Source organism: Penaeus vannamei, chromosome 18 (assembly GCF_042767895.1).
Source record: "Penaeus vannamei isolate JL-2024 chromosome 18, ASM4276789v1, whole genome shotgun sequence".
NCBI classification, from domain to species: Eukaryota; Metazoa; Arthropoda; class Malacostraca; order Decapoda; family Penaeidae; genus Penaeus; species Penaeus vannamei.
The window spans coordinates 13,317,694-13,331,486 of record NC_091566.1 but is presented as its reverse complement, the minus strand read 5'-3'; the positions used below and the strand labels follow the sequence as shown (position 1 = coordinate 13,331,486).

The 13,793-nt window shown below is 53.2% G+C and overlaps 1 protein-coding gene across 1 annotated transcript; it reads right to left on the bottom strand.

The window, feature by feature from the left end:
• Positions 1–4,780: 4,780 nt before the first annotated feature.
• Positions 4,781–7,260, bottom strand: LOC138864779 (chemotaxis regulatory protein ChePep-like). The gene is made up of 5 exons (XM_070133367.1): positions 7,192–7,260; positions 6,089–6,280; positions 5,660–5,791; positions 5,486–5,602; positions 4,781–5,206 (listed from the first exon to the last, which is right to left on the bottom strand). Exons 1-5 carry the CDS (start codon positions 7,258–7,260, stop codon positions 4,781–4,783), a joined length of 936 nt encoding a protein of 311 aa, XP_069989468.1.
• Between the last annotated feature and the right edge of the window lie 6,533 nt (positions 7,261–13,793).

The following is a 13,793-nucleotide window of genomic DNA, read 5'->3' as shown; positions in this document are numbered from 1 at the left end:
CCCTGCAAGGTGCCGACCGTCCTCAGGTAGTGTACTTGTATATCACGAGTTGCCATCCGGACACAAACGAGGAAGATATTGAGGACTTCCTTGAAAATAAATTCGACATTATTTCCAATGTGAAAGCATTTAAAACGAAAATGACACACAATTATTACTCAAGCTTCACAGTTACTATAAGAGGCAAGGATATCAACCCAGATCTTTTCTTAGAGTCCGACGTCTTTCCAGATAATGTAAAGGTGTTCCTAAATAGAAACAAGTACAAAGACGAGCAGGATGTTTGACGCTGTAAGTCCGGCGGTCAAAACACTAAGTACAATCAGAATTGAGCACATCAATGCACAGTCTCTCCTCGGACACTTTGAAGAAATTGAATTATTGATTAAGGAGAGAAATATCGATATCCTGTGCATTAGTGAAACGGCTTCACCAAGAAATATCAAGCAGTTTCATCAGTATTCCAAACTTTCATATTTACAGATGTAATGCAGGACGTGGAGGTGGAGTCTGCATACATGTAAGAGATACCCTTAAATCAAATAAGATCTCCTCTACAGCTGTAAATGATACAGCAGTAGAGGACATCTGGGTAACCGTACAAAGTAATATGCACCCTTCCATCCTCGCCGGCACAATCTATAGACACCCACATGCTACAGCAGAATCTTTTAAGTATCTTGAAAATATTTTCAGAGAAATGTCATTAAAAAGAAAACCCCTATTCATCCTAGGTGACTTAAATGACGATCTAAACAAATCAAATGCAAAACTAACTGGGATAATTAATAAAAATAAATTAAAACAACTTGTAAACAAGCCTACAAGGATTACAGTAACTACCTCTTCTATATTAGATGTCATAATAACAAACAGTCCCGATATTATTCTTCACACAGATGTTATCCCATGCCCAATTGCAGATCACGAGCTTTTAACCTTGATCTTAAATATAGAAAAAACAAAGCGACAACCAGTCACCAAAACTTCTCGTGATCTAACCCATTACGATCCTAAATCACTCTGCGAACATGTAGCTAACGAATCATCGCTATTAGATATTTTAGCAACAGATAATGTTGACAGACAAATTGCCACTTTAACAGAAGTGATAAAGAATAGCATAAACGCCTCCGCACCCATTAAAACTACAACAGTAAAACGTCCTCCCGCCCCCTGGATAGATGACAACATCAAGAGAGCCATAAATGATAGAAATAATACTCAGAAAGCTCTCAAGATAAACAGATCTGACACCACCCTTCAGGCTGAATATAAACATAAGAAAAGGAATGTGAAAACACTTATTCATAGTGCGAAAACAAATTATTTCAAAAGTAAGATCAATGAATGCAGAAACGATTCTGCCGAAACATGGAAACTGGTTAAGACACTAGTGCCAAATAAGAAACAAAACATAGACATTTCCACAAATTCCATAAATGATATAGAACACTTTAATAACTTCTTTGGTAGGCTCACTTACGAACAGACAATCGCCCCCACACATCTACGCAACATAAGTGAAACAAGGCCTAAAACAAACTTTTTCAGACCGCAACCAGTAGGAGTAGATACAATTATAGTTGTAGCGGGGCGTAGACCCAGTAGACTTTAAGTGGTCTGGTTGAGTCCTGGCTCAACCGAGAATATTGAGTTCCTTGCTCAAGGAAAGATTCGTCTGCAGTGAACAGATGTAAGGTTCCAGGCCTACGGCACGCTGCCACCACCCGATTAGTAGGTTCGGGAACCGTGTGTGTTGTGTAAGTGGGAGTGGGCGTTGTATCAGAGAAGGGTGGAAGGAAAGTACAGGATGTGTGTACTGAATGTTGGATGTGTAAGTGTGTAGATGTGAAAAGGGAGATAGCGTTGACTGAGCGTCTGCGTGGACGTGTTTGGAAGAAAAAAGCAAGATCATAAAATTCTTCTTCTTCCCTTCGGTTTGAGCATCCGCCTGCTGGGAGCGGGAACACAGATATAGCTAAATGAATCTGTTCTTTTGATATCAGCTTAATATTCTCTGATTTATCTACCCTTTTTACAGCCTTTCAAGGGTTGCGTGATGTCAGAGCAACCAGCGATGTGCTGTTTAGGAGACCCGAGTCCGAGATAGATTTAGGCATCTAACCTTGGTCAGAACCAGAACTTTAGTGGTGGTAAGACTATGAATTATTCAGACTGGAGTTGAGTAAAAGCTCGATGATGGTATGATGTCTATTTTTGGGAGCAAATTGCACTCACTAGGGAGTTACAGGTATTTTCAGTCATGGAAAAGTAGACAAAGGTGTGTGCATCACCGATTTATCACAGCGGAGGTGATGCACGAGAAATTAACACCAGATAAACTTACCACGATATAAAAAATGTCTTCCCTAAGTTGGCGTCCCAACTCCAGAAGTACTGTTAATAGGGGGTCAGCATAAAAACATCCAAGTCCCTAAATTACGTTAAATTGTTAACATCCAACCCAAATGGAGGTTAACTGTTAAAGCAAAGCTAATGCTGACGGATACTTAGTAAGAGTACTTGTGTAAACAGTGAACAAAAGAATTAAGCAATAACTCAATAAGAAGGCTGAACTGGCAAAGTCAATGAAGGGACTATTCACGAAGACTGCCTGAACACCCACAGGGTCAGACAGGAATCAGCCGAAACAACAAACGAAAACAACAAAATCACGTATCATGTGATAAGGGCTCTTTATCAGGAGATACGGATCACCAAAGTCTGCCTGATCACCCACAAGGTCAGGCAGAAATCAACAGAAACATATATCAAACAAAATATGTAAAAAGATCCTGATAACAATCTTTATCCCCGGAGGTACAGATCCTCAAGCAGGGACGAAAGGAAACATTAACATTAACTTAAAAAAAATATATGTACAGGAGGTATGACTCCTCAAGTACGAACCAAATAAAACTAAGTAATAACTTAGTCGTAAAAAGGAAAATCGTAGAGAGAAAGATCTTATCCCAGGAGGTACGGATCCTCAGGCAAAAACGAAAAGAAACTAAGTAATAACTTAGTTGTTAAATTGAATACACTGGAGGTACGGATCCTCAAGCAGTGTTCATCTAAATCACTTGGTCCTAATGCTCTCAAACACTGGGAAATACGCAAAAATGTTATGGGACTTCACGAAAGAGTGCCCCCTGCAGATAATAATGCAGCATGTCACGCTAAAGTCCAAAAGAGACCAGTCGTCTCCTACACACAACCATATCACTTAGCTTTGAGGAGATACTCAGCAATCCTGGTAAATCCGTGCGCGAAGTATATCCCAGGGTAAATCCGAGCGAGAGCACAACACAGGTAAAATTGTAACCGCGAAGGACCAAAGTGCGGGACAGAGGTCAGGACCGAAGTTATCTTCCTTCCCCCTACCACAAGTACATATACCCCGAAAGAAACCCCCAGGCCAAGCCCCAGGCATGGCGCGAAAGAAGAATATAGGCAAAAGAGGTGCCTGAAGACCAAGCCGATAGTTCGACAATCCAAACAACCGAGACGAGAGAGGGAAGGGGAAAAACAAAAAAAAGGCAGGGTAACGACCGTCACCTCCTTCGGTGGTTATCGCGAGAATTTGGAGACGTCGGCAAGAGGAAAGAACATTAGAAAAAGATAAATACAGGAAAGAATACGGAGAAAATCCGATAACAAACCGTTATAGTAAAAACTGTGCATTTCGGCCATTACATATTTACAATATTCAGGTTTAACAATAAATAGTTAGTTTGGCTTGGCGACTTCAACTGGAGATGACATCATCCTTAGAGTCGGGACGGACGCAGCCGTACACTACAATAGTAACAGTAAAACAGTTAAGAAAAACAAATTCCGTAGGAGCTGATGGCATTGCACAGCGTTTCATAAATGATAGTCTACCAGCAATTGCATACTATCTGACAGTCATCATTAATACATCCATAGTCACCGGTGTCTACCCATCACTTTGGAAACATGGTATCATCACACCTATTTACAAATCCGGTGATACAAACGAAATAAATAATTATCGACCCATCACAATACTGTCGGTAATATCTAAAGTACTCGAGAAAATAGTCGCGAACCAATAAACAGCTGCCTATATATCAAGAGATCAAATACAGAAACCGGGGCAAGAAATATGCTAATCCGAGGACTGGTGACTTGGAACCAATTACCCGAAAATGTAAGAAATATTTCCAACCAAAAGACATTTAAAACAAAAGAGAAAGGACATCTACTGAAATATCAATGACATCAGGCGCATAAACATCAAGCCCAGCACGATATTTCAATCACATATGGAAATATTGTTATGTGTAATTTTGTTCCACAAGCATTGTAAAATATCTATGTTCATAGCACCCTATTGCATTATGTAAACACCTTATATGTAAAGAGAATACCCATTGTAATTAATGGAATAAAGTATTTGAATTGAATTCCCGGGTCTCCTTCTCGGTCTGAATGGCGACTTACTGTCTCCTTCTCGGGCTCTTTGGCGACTTCCTGGGTCTCCTTCTCGGGCTCTTCGGCGACTTCCTGGGTCTCCTTCTCGGGCTCTTCGGCCACTTCCTGGGTCTCCTTCTCGGGCTCTTGGGCGACTTTCTGGGTCTCCTTCTCGGGCTCAAGGGCGACTTCCTGGGTCTCCTTCTCGAGCTCAAGGGCGACTTTCTGGGTCTCCTTCTCGGGCTCCACGGCGACTTCCTGAGTCTCCTCAGGCTGAAGGGCGACTTCCTGGGTCTCCTTCTCGGGCTCTTCGGCGACTTCCTGGGTCTCCTTCTCGGGCTCAGGGGTGACTTCCTGGGTCTCCTTCTCGGGCTCTTGGGTGACTTCCCGGGTCCCCTTCTCGGGATCTTCGGCGACTTCCTGGGTCTCCTTCTCGGGCTCCGGCGACTTCCTGGCTCTCCTTCTCGGGCTCTTCGGCGACTTCCTGGGTCTCCTTCTCTGGCTTAAGGGCAACTTCCTTGGTCTCCTTTTCTGGCTCAAGGGCTTCCTGAGTCTCCTTCTCTGGCTCAAGGGCGACTTCCTGGGTCTCCTCGGGCTCGGAGGTGACCTGTAAATAGGCCTGGATGACCCTCCACTTCGTCCTAGGAGGAACTAAGTGGAGAAGCTTTTTCTCGTGCTCAAAGGCGACTTCCTGGGTCTCCTTCTCGGGCTCAAGGTCGACTTCCTGGGTCTCCTTCACGGGCTCAAGGGCAGCTTCCTGGGTCTCCTTCTCGGGCTCAAGGACGACTTACTGTCTCCTTCCCGGGCTCAAGGGCGACTTCCTGGGTTTCCTTCTTGGGCTCTTCGGCGACTTCCTGGGTCTCCTTCTCGGGCTCTTCGGCGACTTCCTGGGTCTCCTTCTAGGGCTCTTGGGCGACTTCTTTGGTCTCCTTCTAGGGCTCAAGGGCGTCTTCCTGGGTCTCCTTCTCGAGCTCAAGGGCGACTTTCTGTGTCTCCTTCTCGGGCTCAAGAGCGACTTCCTGTCTTTTTCTCGGGCTCGGGTAACTTCCTGGGTCTCCTTCTTGGGCTCAAGGGCGACTTCCTGGGTCTCCTTCTCGGGCTCTTCGGCGACTTCCTGGGTCTCCTCGAGCTCAAGGGCAACTTCCTGGGTCTCCTTTTCGGGCTACTTCATGGGCAACATCGTGATTTCTTGGGTTTCCTTCTCGAGCTCAAGGGCAACTTCCTGGGTCTCCTTCTCGGGCTCCTTCTCGGGCAACATCGTGATTTCTTGGGTTTCCTTCTCGAGATCAAGGGCGACTTCCAGGATCTCTTTCTCGGGCTCTTCGGCGACTTCCAGGGTCTCCTTCTCGTGCTATTGGGCGACTTCCTGGGTCTCTTTCTCGGACTCTTGGGCGACTTCCGGGGTCTCCTTCTCGGGCTCTTGGGCGACTTCCTGGGTCTCCTTCTCGGGCTCTTCGGCGACTTCCTGGGTCTCCTTCTCGGGCTCTTCGGCGACTTCCTGTGTCTCCTTCTCGAGCTCTGGGTCTCCTTCTCAGGCTCCACGGCGACTTCCTGGGTCTTCTCGGGCCGAAGGGCGACTTCCTGGGTCTCCTTCTCGGGCTCTTCGGCGACTTCCTGGGTCTCCTTCTCGGGCTCAAGGGCGACTTACTGTCTTTTTCTCGGGCTCTTCGGCGACTTCCTGGGTGTCCTTCTCGGGCTCAAAGGCGACTTCCTGGGTCTCCTCGGGCTCTTCGGCAACTTCCTGGGTCTCCTTCTCGGGCACCCTGGTGATTTCTTGGGTTTCCTTCTCGGGCTCAAGGTCGACTTCCTGGGTCTCCTTCTCGGGCTCAAGGTCGACTTCCTGGGTCTCCTTCACGGGCTCAAGGGCAACTTCCTGGGTCTCCTTCTCGAGATCAAGGGCGACTTCCAGGGTCTCTTTCTCGGGCTCTTCGGCGACTTCCTGGGTCTCCTTCTCGCGCTATTGGGCGACTTCCTGGGTCTCCTTCTCGGGCTCTTGGGCGACTTCCGGGGTCTCTTTCTCGGGCTCTTGGACGACTTCCTGGGTCTCCTTCTCGGGCTCTTCGGCGACTTCCTGGGTCCCCTTCTCGGGCTCTTCGGCGACTTCCTGGGTCTCCTTCTCGTGCTCAAGAGCGACTTTCTGGGTCTCCTTCTCAGGCTCCACGGCGACTTCCTAGGTCTCCTCGGGCTGAAGGGCGACTTCCTGGGTCTCCTCTCGGGTTCTTGGGCGACTTCCTGGGTCTCCTTCTCGGGCTCAAGGGCGACTTACTGTGTCTTTTTCTCGGGCTCTTCGGCGACTTCCTGGGTCACCTTCTCGGACTCTTCGGCGACTTCCTGGGTCTCCTTCTCGGGCTCTTCGGTGACTTCCTGGGTCTCCTCGGGCTCAAGGGCAACTTCCTGGGTCTCCTTCTCGGGCTCTTGGGCGACTTCCTGAGTCTCCTTCTCGGGCTCTTGGGCGACCTCCTGGGTCTCCTTCTCGGGCTCAAGGGCTACTTCCTGGATCTCCTTCTCGAGCTCAAGGGCGACTTTCTGGGTCTCCTTCTCGGGCTACACGGCGACTTCCTGGGTCTCCTCGGGCTGAAGGGCATCTTCCTGGGTCTCCTTCTCCGGCTCTTGGGCGTCTTCCTGGGTCTCCTTCTCGGGCTCAAGGGCGATTTCCTGTGTCTTTTTCTCGGGCTCTTCGGCGACTTCCTGGGTCTCCTTCTTGGGCTCAAGGGCGACTTCCTGGGTCTCCTACTCGGGCTCTTCGGCGACTTCCTGGGTCTCCTCAGGCTGAAGGGCAACTTCCTGGGTCTCCTTCTCGGGCTCCTTCTCGGCCACCATGGCGATTTCTTGGGTTTCCTTCTCAGGCTCAAGGGCGACTTCCAGGGTCTCTTTCTCGGGCTCAAGAGCTACTTCCTGGGTCTCCTCGGTCTCGGAGGTGACCTGGAAGTGGGCCTGGACCCTCCACCACTTCGTCCTTAGAGGAACGAAGTGAATATATATATATATATATATATATATATATATATATATATATATATATATATATATATATATAGAGAGAGAGAGAGAGAGAGAGAGAGAGAGAGAGAGAGAGAGAGAGAGAGAGAGAGCGTCACCCGACTACAGTGTTTACACCCCACCCCCTCTAATTCCCCTCGTGTCTCCCCACTCCCTTTCCCTCCCCATCCCCCCTCCTTTTGGGCCTTCCTTTTCTCTTCGGCCTCCCTCTTCTTCTCTTCGGCCTTCCTCTTCTTCTTTTCGGCCTTCCTCTTCTTCTCTTCGGCCCTCCTCCTCTTCTCTTCGGTCTTCCTTTTCTCTTCGGCCTTCCTCTTCTTTTCTTCGGCCTTCCTCTTCTTCTTTTCGGTCTTCCTTTTCTCTTCGGCCTTCATCTTCTTCTCTTCGGCCTTTCTCTTCTCTTCGGCCTTCCTCTTCTCTTCGTCCCTCCCTCTCATCATTTTAGTCTTGAACCGGCATTCCTCTTCTCTTCGGCCTTCCTCTTCTTCTCTTCGGCCTTCATCTTCTTCTCTTTGGCCTTCCTCTTTTCTTCGTCCCTCCCCATCATTCTAGCCTTAAACCATCTGCCCTTATTGTCTTTCCATTGGAATATCCTTGGAATGTAGTCGCTCATTCCCTGCGTGTTCCCTAGCGACTACAATGAATTCTCAGGCTCGAGGGCGATTTCCTGGGTCTCGTACTCGGGCTCGAGGCTTTCCTGGGTCTCCTTCTCGGGCTCTTTGGTGACTTCCTGGGTCTCCTTCTCTGGCTCTTCGGCAACATGCTGGGTCTACTTCTCGGGCTCTTGGGCGACTTCCTGGGTCTCTTTCTCTTCGGCCCTCCTCTTCTTCTCTTCGGCCTTCCTCTTCTCTTCATCCCTCCCCCTCATCATTCTAGCCTTAAACCATCTGCCCTTATTGTCTTTCCATTGGAACATCCTTGGAATGTAGTCGCTCATTTCCCGCGTTTTCCCTAGCGACTACAATGAATTCTTGGGCTCGAGGGCGACTTCCTGGGTCTCGTACTCGGGCTCGAGGCCTTCCTGGGTCTCCTTCTTGGGCTCTTGGGCGACTTCCTGGGTCTCCTTCTCGGACTCCTTGGCGATTTCCCGGGTCTCCTTCTCGAGCTCTTCGGCGACTTCCTGGGTCTCCTTCTCGGGCTCTTGGTTGACTTCCTGGGTCTTCCTCGGGCTCAATGGCGACTTCCTGGGTCTCCTTCTCGGGCTCAAGGGCGACTTCCTAGGTCTCCTCGGGCTCGGAGGAGACCTGGAAGTGGGCCTGGATGACCCTCCACTTCGTCCTAGGAGGAACGAAGTGGAGGAGCGTCCTTTTGGGCTCAAGGGCGACTTCCTGGGTCTCCTTCTTGAGCTCTTCGGCGACTTAATGGGTCTCCTTCTCGGGCTCCTGGGCAACTTCCTGGGTCTCCTTCTCAGGCTCTTGGGCGACTTCCTGGGTCTCCTTCTCGGGCTCTTCGGCGACTTCCTGGGTCTCCTTCTCGGGCTCTTGGGAGACTTCTTGGGTCTCCTTCTCGGACTCTTCGGCCACTTCCTGGGTCTCCTTCTCTGGCTCTTCGGCGACTTCTTGGGTCTCCTTCTCGGGCACCCGGGCGACTTCCTGGGTCTCTTTTTCAGGCTATTCGGCGACTTACTGGGTCTCCTTCTCGGGCTCTTCGGCGACTTCCTGGGTCTCCTTCCCCGCCTCTTGGGCGACTTCCTGGGGCTCCTTCTCGGGCTCTTGGGCGACTTCCTGGGTCTCCTTCTCGGGCTCCTGGGCAACTTCCTGGGTCTCCTTCTCAGGCTCTACGGCGACTTCCTGGGTCTCCTTCTTGGGCTCTTCGGCGACTTCTTGGGTCTCAATCTCCGACTCATCGGGAACTTCCTGGGTCTCCTTCTCGGGCTCTTGGGCGATTTCCTGGGTCTCCTTCTTGGGCACCAGGGCGACTTCCTGGGTCTCCTTTTCAGGCTCTTCGGCGACTTCCTGGGTCTCCTTCTCGGGCTCTTCGGCGACTTCCTGGGTCTCTTTCTCGGGCTCTTCGGCGACTTCATGGGTCTCCTTCTCGGGCTCTACGGCGACTTCCTGGGTCTCCTTCTCGGGCTCTACGGCGACTTCCTAGGTCTCCTTCTCGGGTTCCTTGGCGACATCCTGGGTCTCCTTCTCGGGCTCTTCGGCGACTTCCTGGGTCTCCTTCTCGGGCTCTTCGGCGACTTCCTGGGTCTCATCTCGGGCTCTTCGGCGACTTCCTGGGTCTCTTTCTCGGGCTCCTGGGCGACTTCCTGGGTCTCCTTCTCGGGCTCTTCGGCGACTTCCTGGGTCTCCTTCTCGGGCTCAAGGGCGACTTCCTGGGTCTCCTTCTCGGGCTCCTGGGCGACATCCTGGGTCTCCTTCTCGGGCTCTTCGGCGACTTCCTTGGTCTCCTTCTCGGGCTCTTCGTCGACTTCCTGGGTCTCCTTCTCGGGCTCTTAGGCGACTTCCTGGGTCTCCTTCTCGGGCTCTTTGGCGACTTCCTGGGTCTCCTTCTCGAGCTCTTCGGCGACTTCATGGGTCTCCTTCTCGAGTTCTTCGGCGACTTCCTGGGTCTCCTTCTTTGGCTCCTGGGCGACTTCCTGGGTCTCCCTCTCGGGCTCTTCTGCAACTTCCTGGGTCTCCTTCTCGGACTCCTTGGCGACTTCCCAGGTCTTCTTCTCGAGCTCTTCGGCGACTTCCTGGGTCTCCTTCTCGGGCTCTTCGGCGACTTCCTGAGTCTCCTTCTCGGGCTCAAGGGCGACTTCCTGTGTCTCCTTCTCGGGCTCAAGGGCGACTTCCTGGGTCTCAATCTCGGGCTCTTCGGCGACTTCCTGGGTCTCCTTCTCGGGCTCTTCGTCGACTTCCTGGGTCTCCTTCTCGGGCTCTTCGGCGAATTCCTGGTTCTCCTATTTGGGCTCTTCGGCGACTTCCTGGGTCTTCTTCTCGGGCTTTTCGGCGACTTCCTGGGTCTCCTTCTCGGGCTCTTCGGCGACTTCCTGGGTCTCCTTCTCGGGCTCTTTGGCGACTTCCTGGGTCTCTTTCTCGTGCTCTTCGGCGACTTCCTGGGTCTCCTTCTCGGGCTCTTCGGCGACTTCCTGGGTCTCCTTCTCGGGCTCTTCGGCGACTTCCTGGGTCTCCTTCTCGGGCTCTTCGGCGACTTCCTGGGTCTCCTTCTCGGGCTCAAGGGCGACTTCCTGGGTCTCCTCGGGCTCGGAGGAGACATGGAAGTGGGCCTGGATGACCCTCCACTTCGTCCTAGGAGGAACGAAGTGGAGGAGCTTCCTCTCGGGCTCAAGGGCGACTTCCTGGGTCTCTTTCTCGGGCTCCTTGGCGACTTCCTGGGTCTCCTTCTCGGGCCCCTGGGCGACTTCCTGGGTCTCATTCTCGGGCTCTTGGGCGACTTCCTGGGTCTCCTTCCCGGGCTCTTGGGAGACTTCCTGGGTCTCCTTCTCGGGCTCTTGGACGACTTCCTGGGTCTCCTTCTCGAGGTCTTCGGCGACTTCCTGGGTCTCCTTCTCGAGGTCTTCGGCGACTTCATGGGTCTCCTTCTCGAGTTCTTCGGCGACTTCCTGGGTCTCCTTCTTTGGCTCCTGGGCGACTTCCTGGGTCTCCTTCTCGGGCTCTTCGGCGACTTCCTGGGTCTCCTTCTCGGACTCCTTGGCGACTTCCCAGGTCTTCTTCTCGAGCTCTTCGGCGACTTCCTGGGTCTCCTTCTCGGGCTCTTCGGCGACATCCTGAGTCTCCTTCTCGGGCTCAAGGGCGACTTCCTGGGTCTCCTCGGGCTCGGAGGAGACCTGGAAGTGGGCCTGGATGACCCTCCACTTCGTCCTAGGAGGAACGAAGTGGAGGAGCGTCCTCTCGGGCTCAAGGGCGACTTCCTGGGTCTCCTTCTCGGGCTCTTCGGCGACTTCCTGGGTCTCCTTCTCGGGCTCCGGCGACTTCCTGGGTCTCCTTCTCGGGCTCAAGGGCGACTTCCTGGGTCTCAATCTCGAGCTCTTCGGCGACTTCCTGGGTCTCCTTCTCGGGCTCTTCGTCGACTTCCTGGGTCTCCTTCTCGGGCTCTTCGGCGAATTCCTGGGTCTCCTATTCGGGCTCTTCGGCGACTTCCTGGGTCTTCTTCTCGGGCTCTTCGGCGACTTCCTGGGTCTCCTTCTCGGGCTCTTCGGCGACTTCCTGGGTCTCCTTCTCGGGCTCTTTGGCGACTTCCTGGGTCTCTTTCTCGTGCTCTTGGGCGACTTCCTAGGTCTCCTTCTCGGGCTCTTGGGCGACTTCCTGGGTCTCCTTCTCGGGCTCTTGGGCGACTTCCTGGGTCTCCTTCTCGGGCTCTTCGGCGACTTCCTGGGTCTCCTTCTCGGGCTCTACGGCGACTTCCTGGGTCTCCTTCTCGGGCTCTTCGGCGACTTCCTGGGTCTCCTTCTCGGGCTCAAGGGCGACTTCCTGGGTCTCCTCGGGCTCGGAGGAGACATGGAAATGGGCCTGGATGACCCTCCACTTCGTCCTAGGAGGAACGAAGTGGAGGAGCTTCCTCTCGGGCTCAAGGGCGACTTCCTGGGTCTCTTTCTCGGGCTCCTTGGCGACTTCCTGGGTCTCCTTCTCGGGCCCCTGGGCGACTTCCTGGGTCTCATTCTCGGGCTCTTGGGCGACTTCCTGGGTCTCCTTCCCGGGCTCTTGGGAGACTTCCTGGGTCTCCTTCTCGGGCTCTTGGACGACTTCCTGGGTCTCCTTCTTGGGCTCAAGGGCGACTTCCTGGGTCTCCTTCTCGGGCTCAATGGCGACTTCCTGGGTCTCCTCGGGCTCGGAGGAGACCTGGAAGTGGGCCTGGATGACCCTCCACTTCGTCCTAGGAGGAACGAAGTGGAGGAGCGTCCTCTCGGGCTCTTGGGCGACTTTCTGGGTCTCCTTCTCGGGCTCTTGGGCGACTTCCTAGGTCTCCTTTTCGGGCTCAAGGGCGACTTCCTGGGTTTCCTCGGGCTCGGAGACCTGGAAGTGGGCCTGGATGACCCTCCACTTCGTCCTAGGAGGAACGAAGTGGAGGAGCGTCCTCTCGGGCTCAAGGGCGACTTCCTGGGTCTCATTCCCGGGCTCCTTGTCGACTTCCTGGGTCTCCTTCTTGGGCTCTTCGGCGACTTCCTGGGTCTCAATCTCCGACTCTTCGGCAACTTCCTGGGTCTCCTTCTCGGGCTCTTGGGCGATTTCCTGGGTCTCCTTCTTGGGCACCAGGGCGACTTCCTGGGTCTCCTTTTCAGGCTCTTCGGCGACTTCCTGGGTCTCCTTCTCGGGCTCTTCGGCGACTTCCTGGGTCTCTTTCTCGGGCTCTTCGGCGACTTCATGGGTCTCCTTCTCGGGCTCTACGGCGACTTCCTGGGTCTCCTTCTCGGGCTCTACGGCGACTTCCTAGGTCTCCTTCTCGGGCTCCTTGGCGACATCCTGGGTCTCCTTCTCGGGCTCTTCGGCGACTTCCTGGGTCTCCTTCTCGGGCTCTTCGGCGACTTCCTGGGTCTCAATCTCGGGCTCTTCGGCGACTTCCTGGGTCTCCTTCTCGGGCTCCTGGGCGACTTCCTGGGTCTCCTTCTCGGGCTCTTCGGCGACTTCCTGGGTCTCCTTCTCGGGCTCAAGGGCGACTTCCTGGGTCTCCTTCTCGGGCTCCTGGGCGACATCCTGGGTCTCCTTCTCGGGCTCTTCGGCGACTTCCTTGGTCTCCTTCTCGGGCTCTTCGTCGACTTCCTGGGTCTCCTTCTCGGGCTCTTGGGCGACTTCCTGGGTCTCCTTCTCGGGCTCTTTGGCGACTTCCTGGGTCTCCTTCTCGAGCTCTTCGGCGACTTCATGGGTCTCCTTCTCGAGTTCTTCGGCGACTTCCTGGGTCTCCTTCTTTGGCTCCTGGGCGACTTCCTGGGTCTCCCACTCGGGCTCTTCTGCAACTTCCTGGGTCTCCTTCTCGGACTCCTTGGCGACTTCCCAGGTCTTCTTCTCGAGCTCTTCGGCGACTTCCTGGGTCTCCTTCTCGGGCTCTTCGGCGACTTCCTGAGTCTCCTTCTCGGGCTCAAGGGCGACTTCCTGTGTCTCCTTCTCGGGCTCAAGGGCGACTTCCTGGGTCTCAATCTCGGGCTCTTCGGCGGCTTCCTGGGTCTCCTTCTCGGGCTCTTCGTCGACTACCTGGGTCTCCTTCTCGGGCTCTTCGGCGAATTCCTGGTTCTCCTATTTGGGCTCTTCGGCGACTTCCTGGGTCTTCTTCTCGGGCTTTTCGGCGACTTCCTGGGTCTCCTTCTCGGGCTCTTCGGCGACTTCCTGGGTCTCCTTCTCGGGCTCTTTGGCGACTTCCTGGGTCTCTTTCTCGTGCTCTTCGGCGACTTCCTGGGTCTCCTTCTCGAGCTCTTC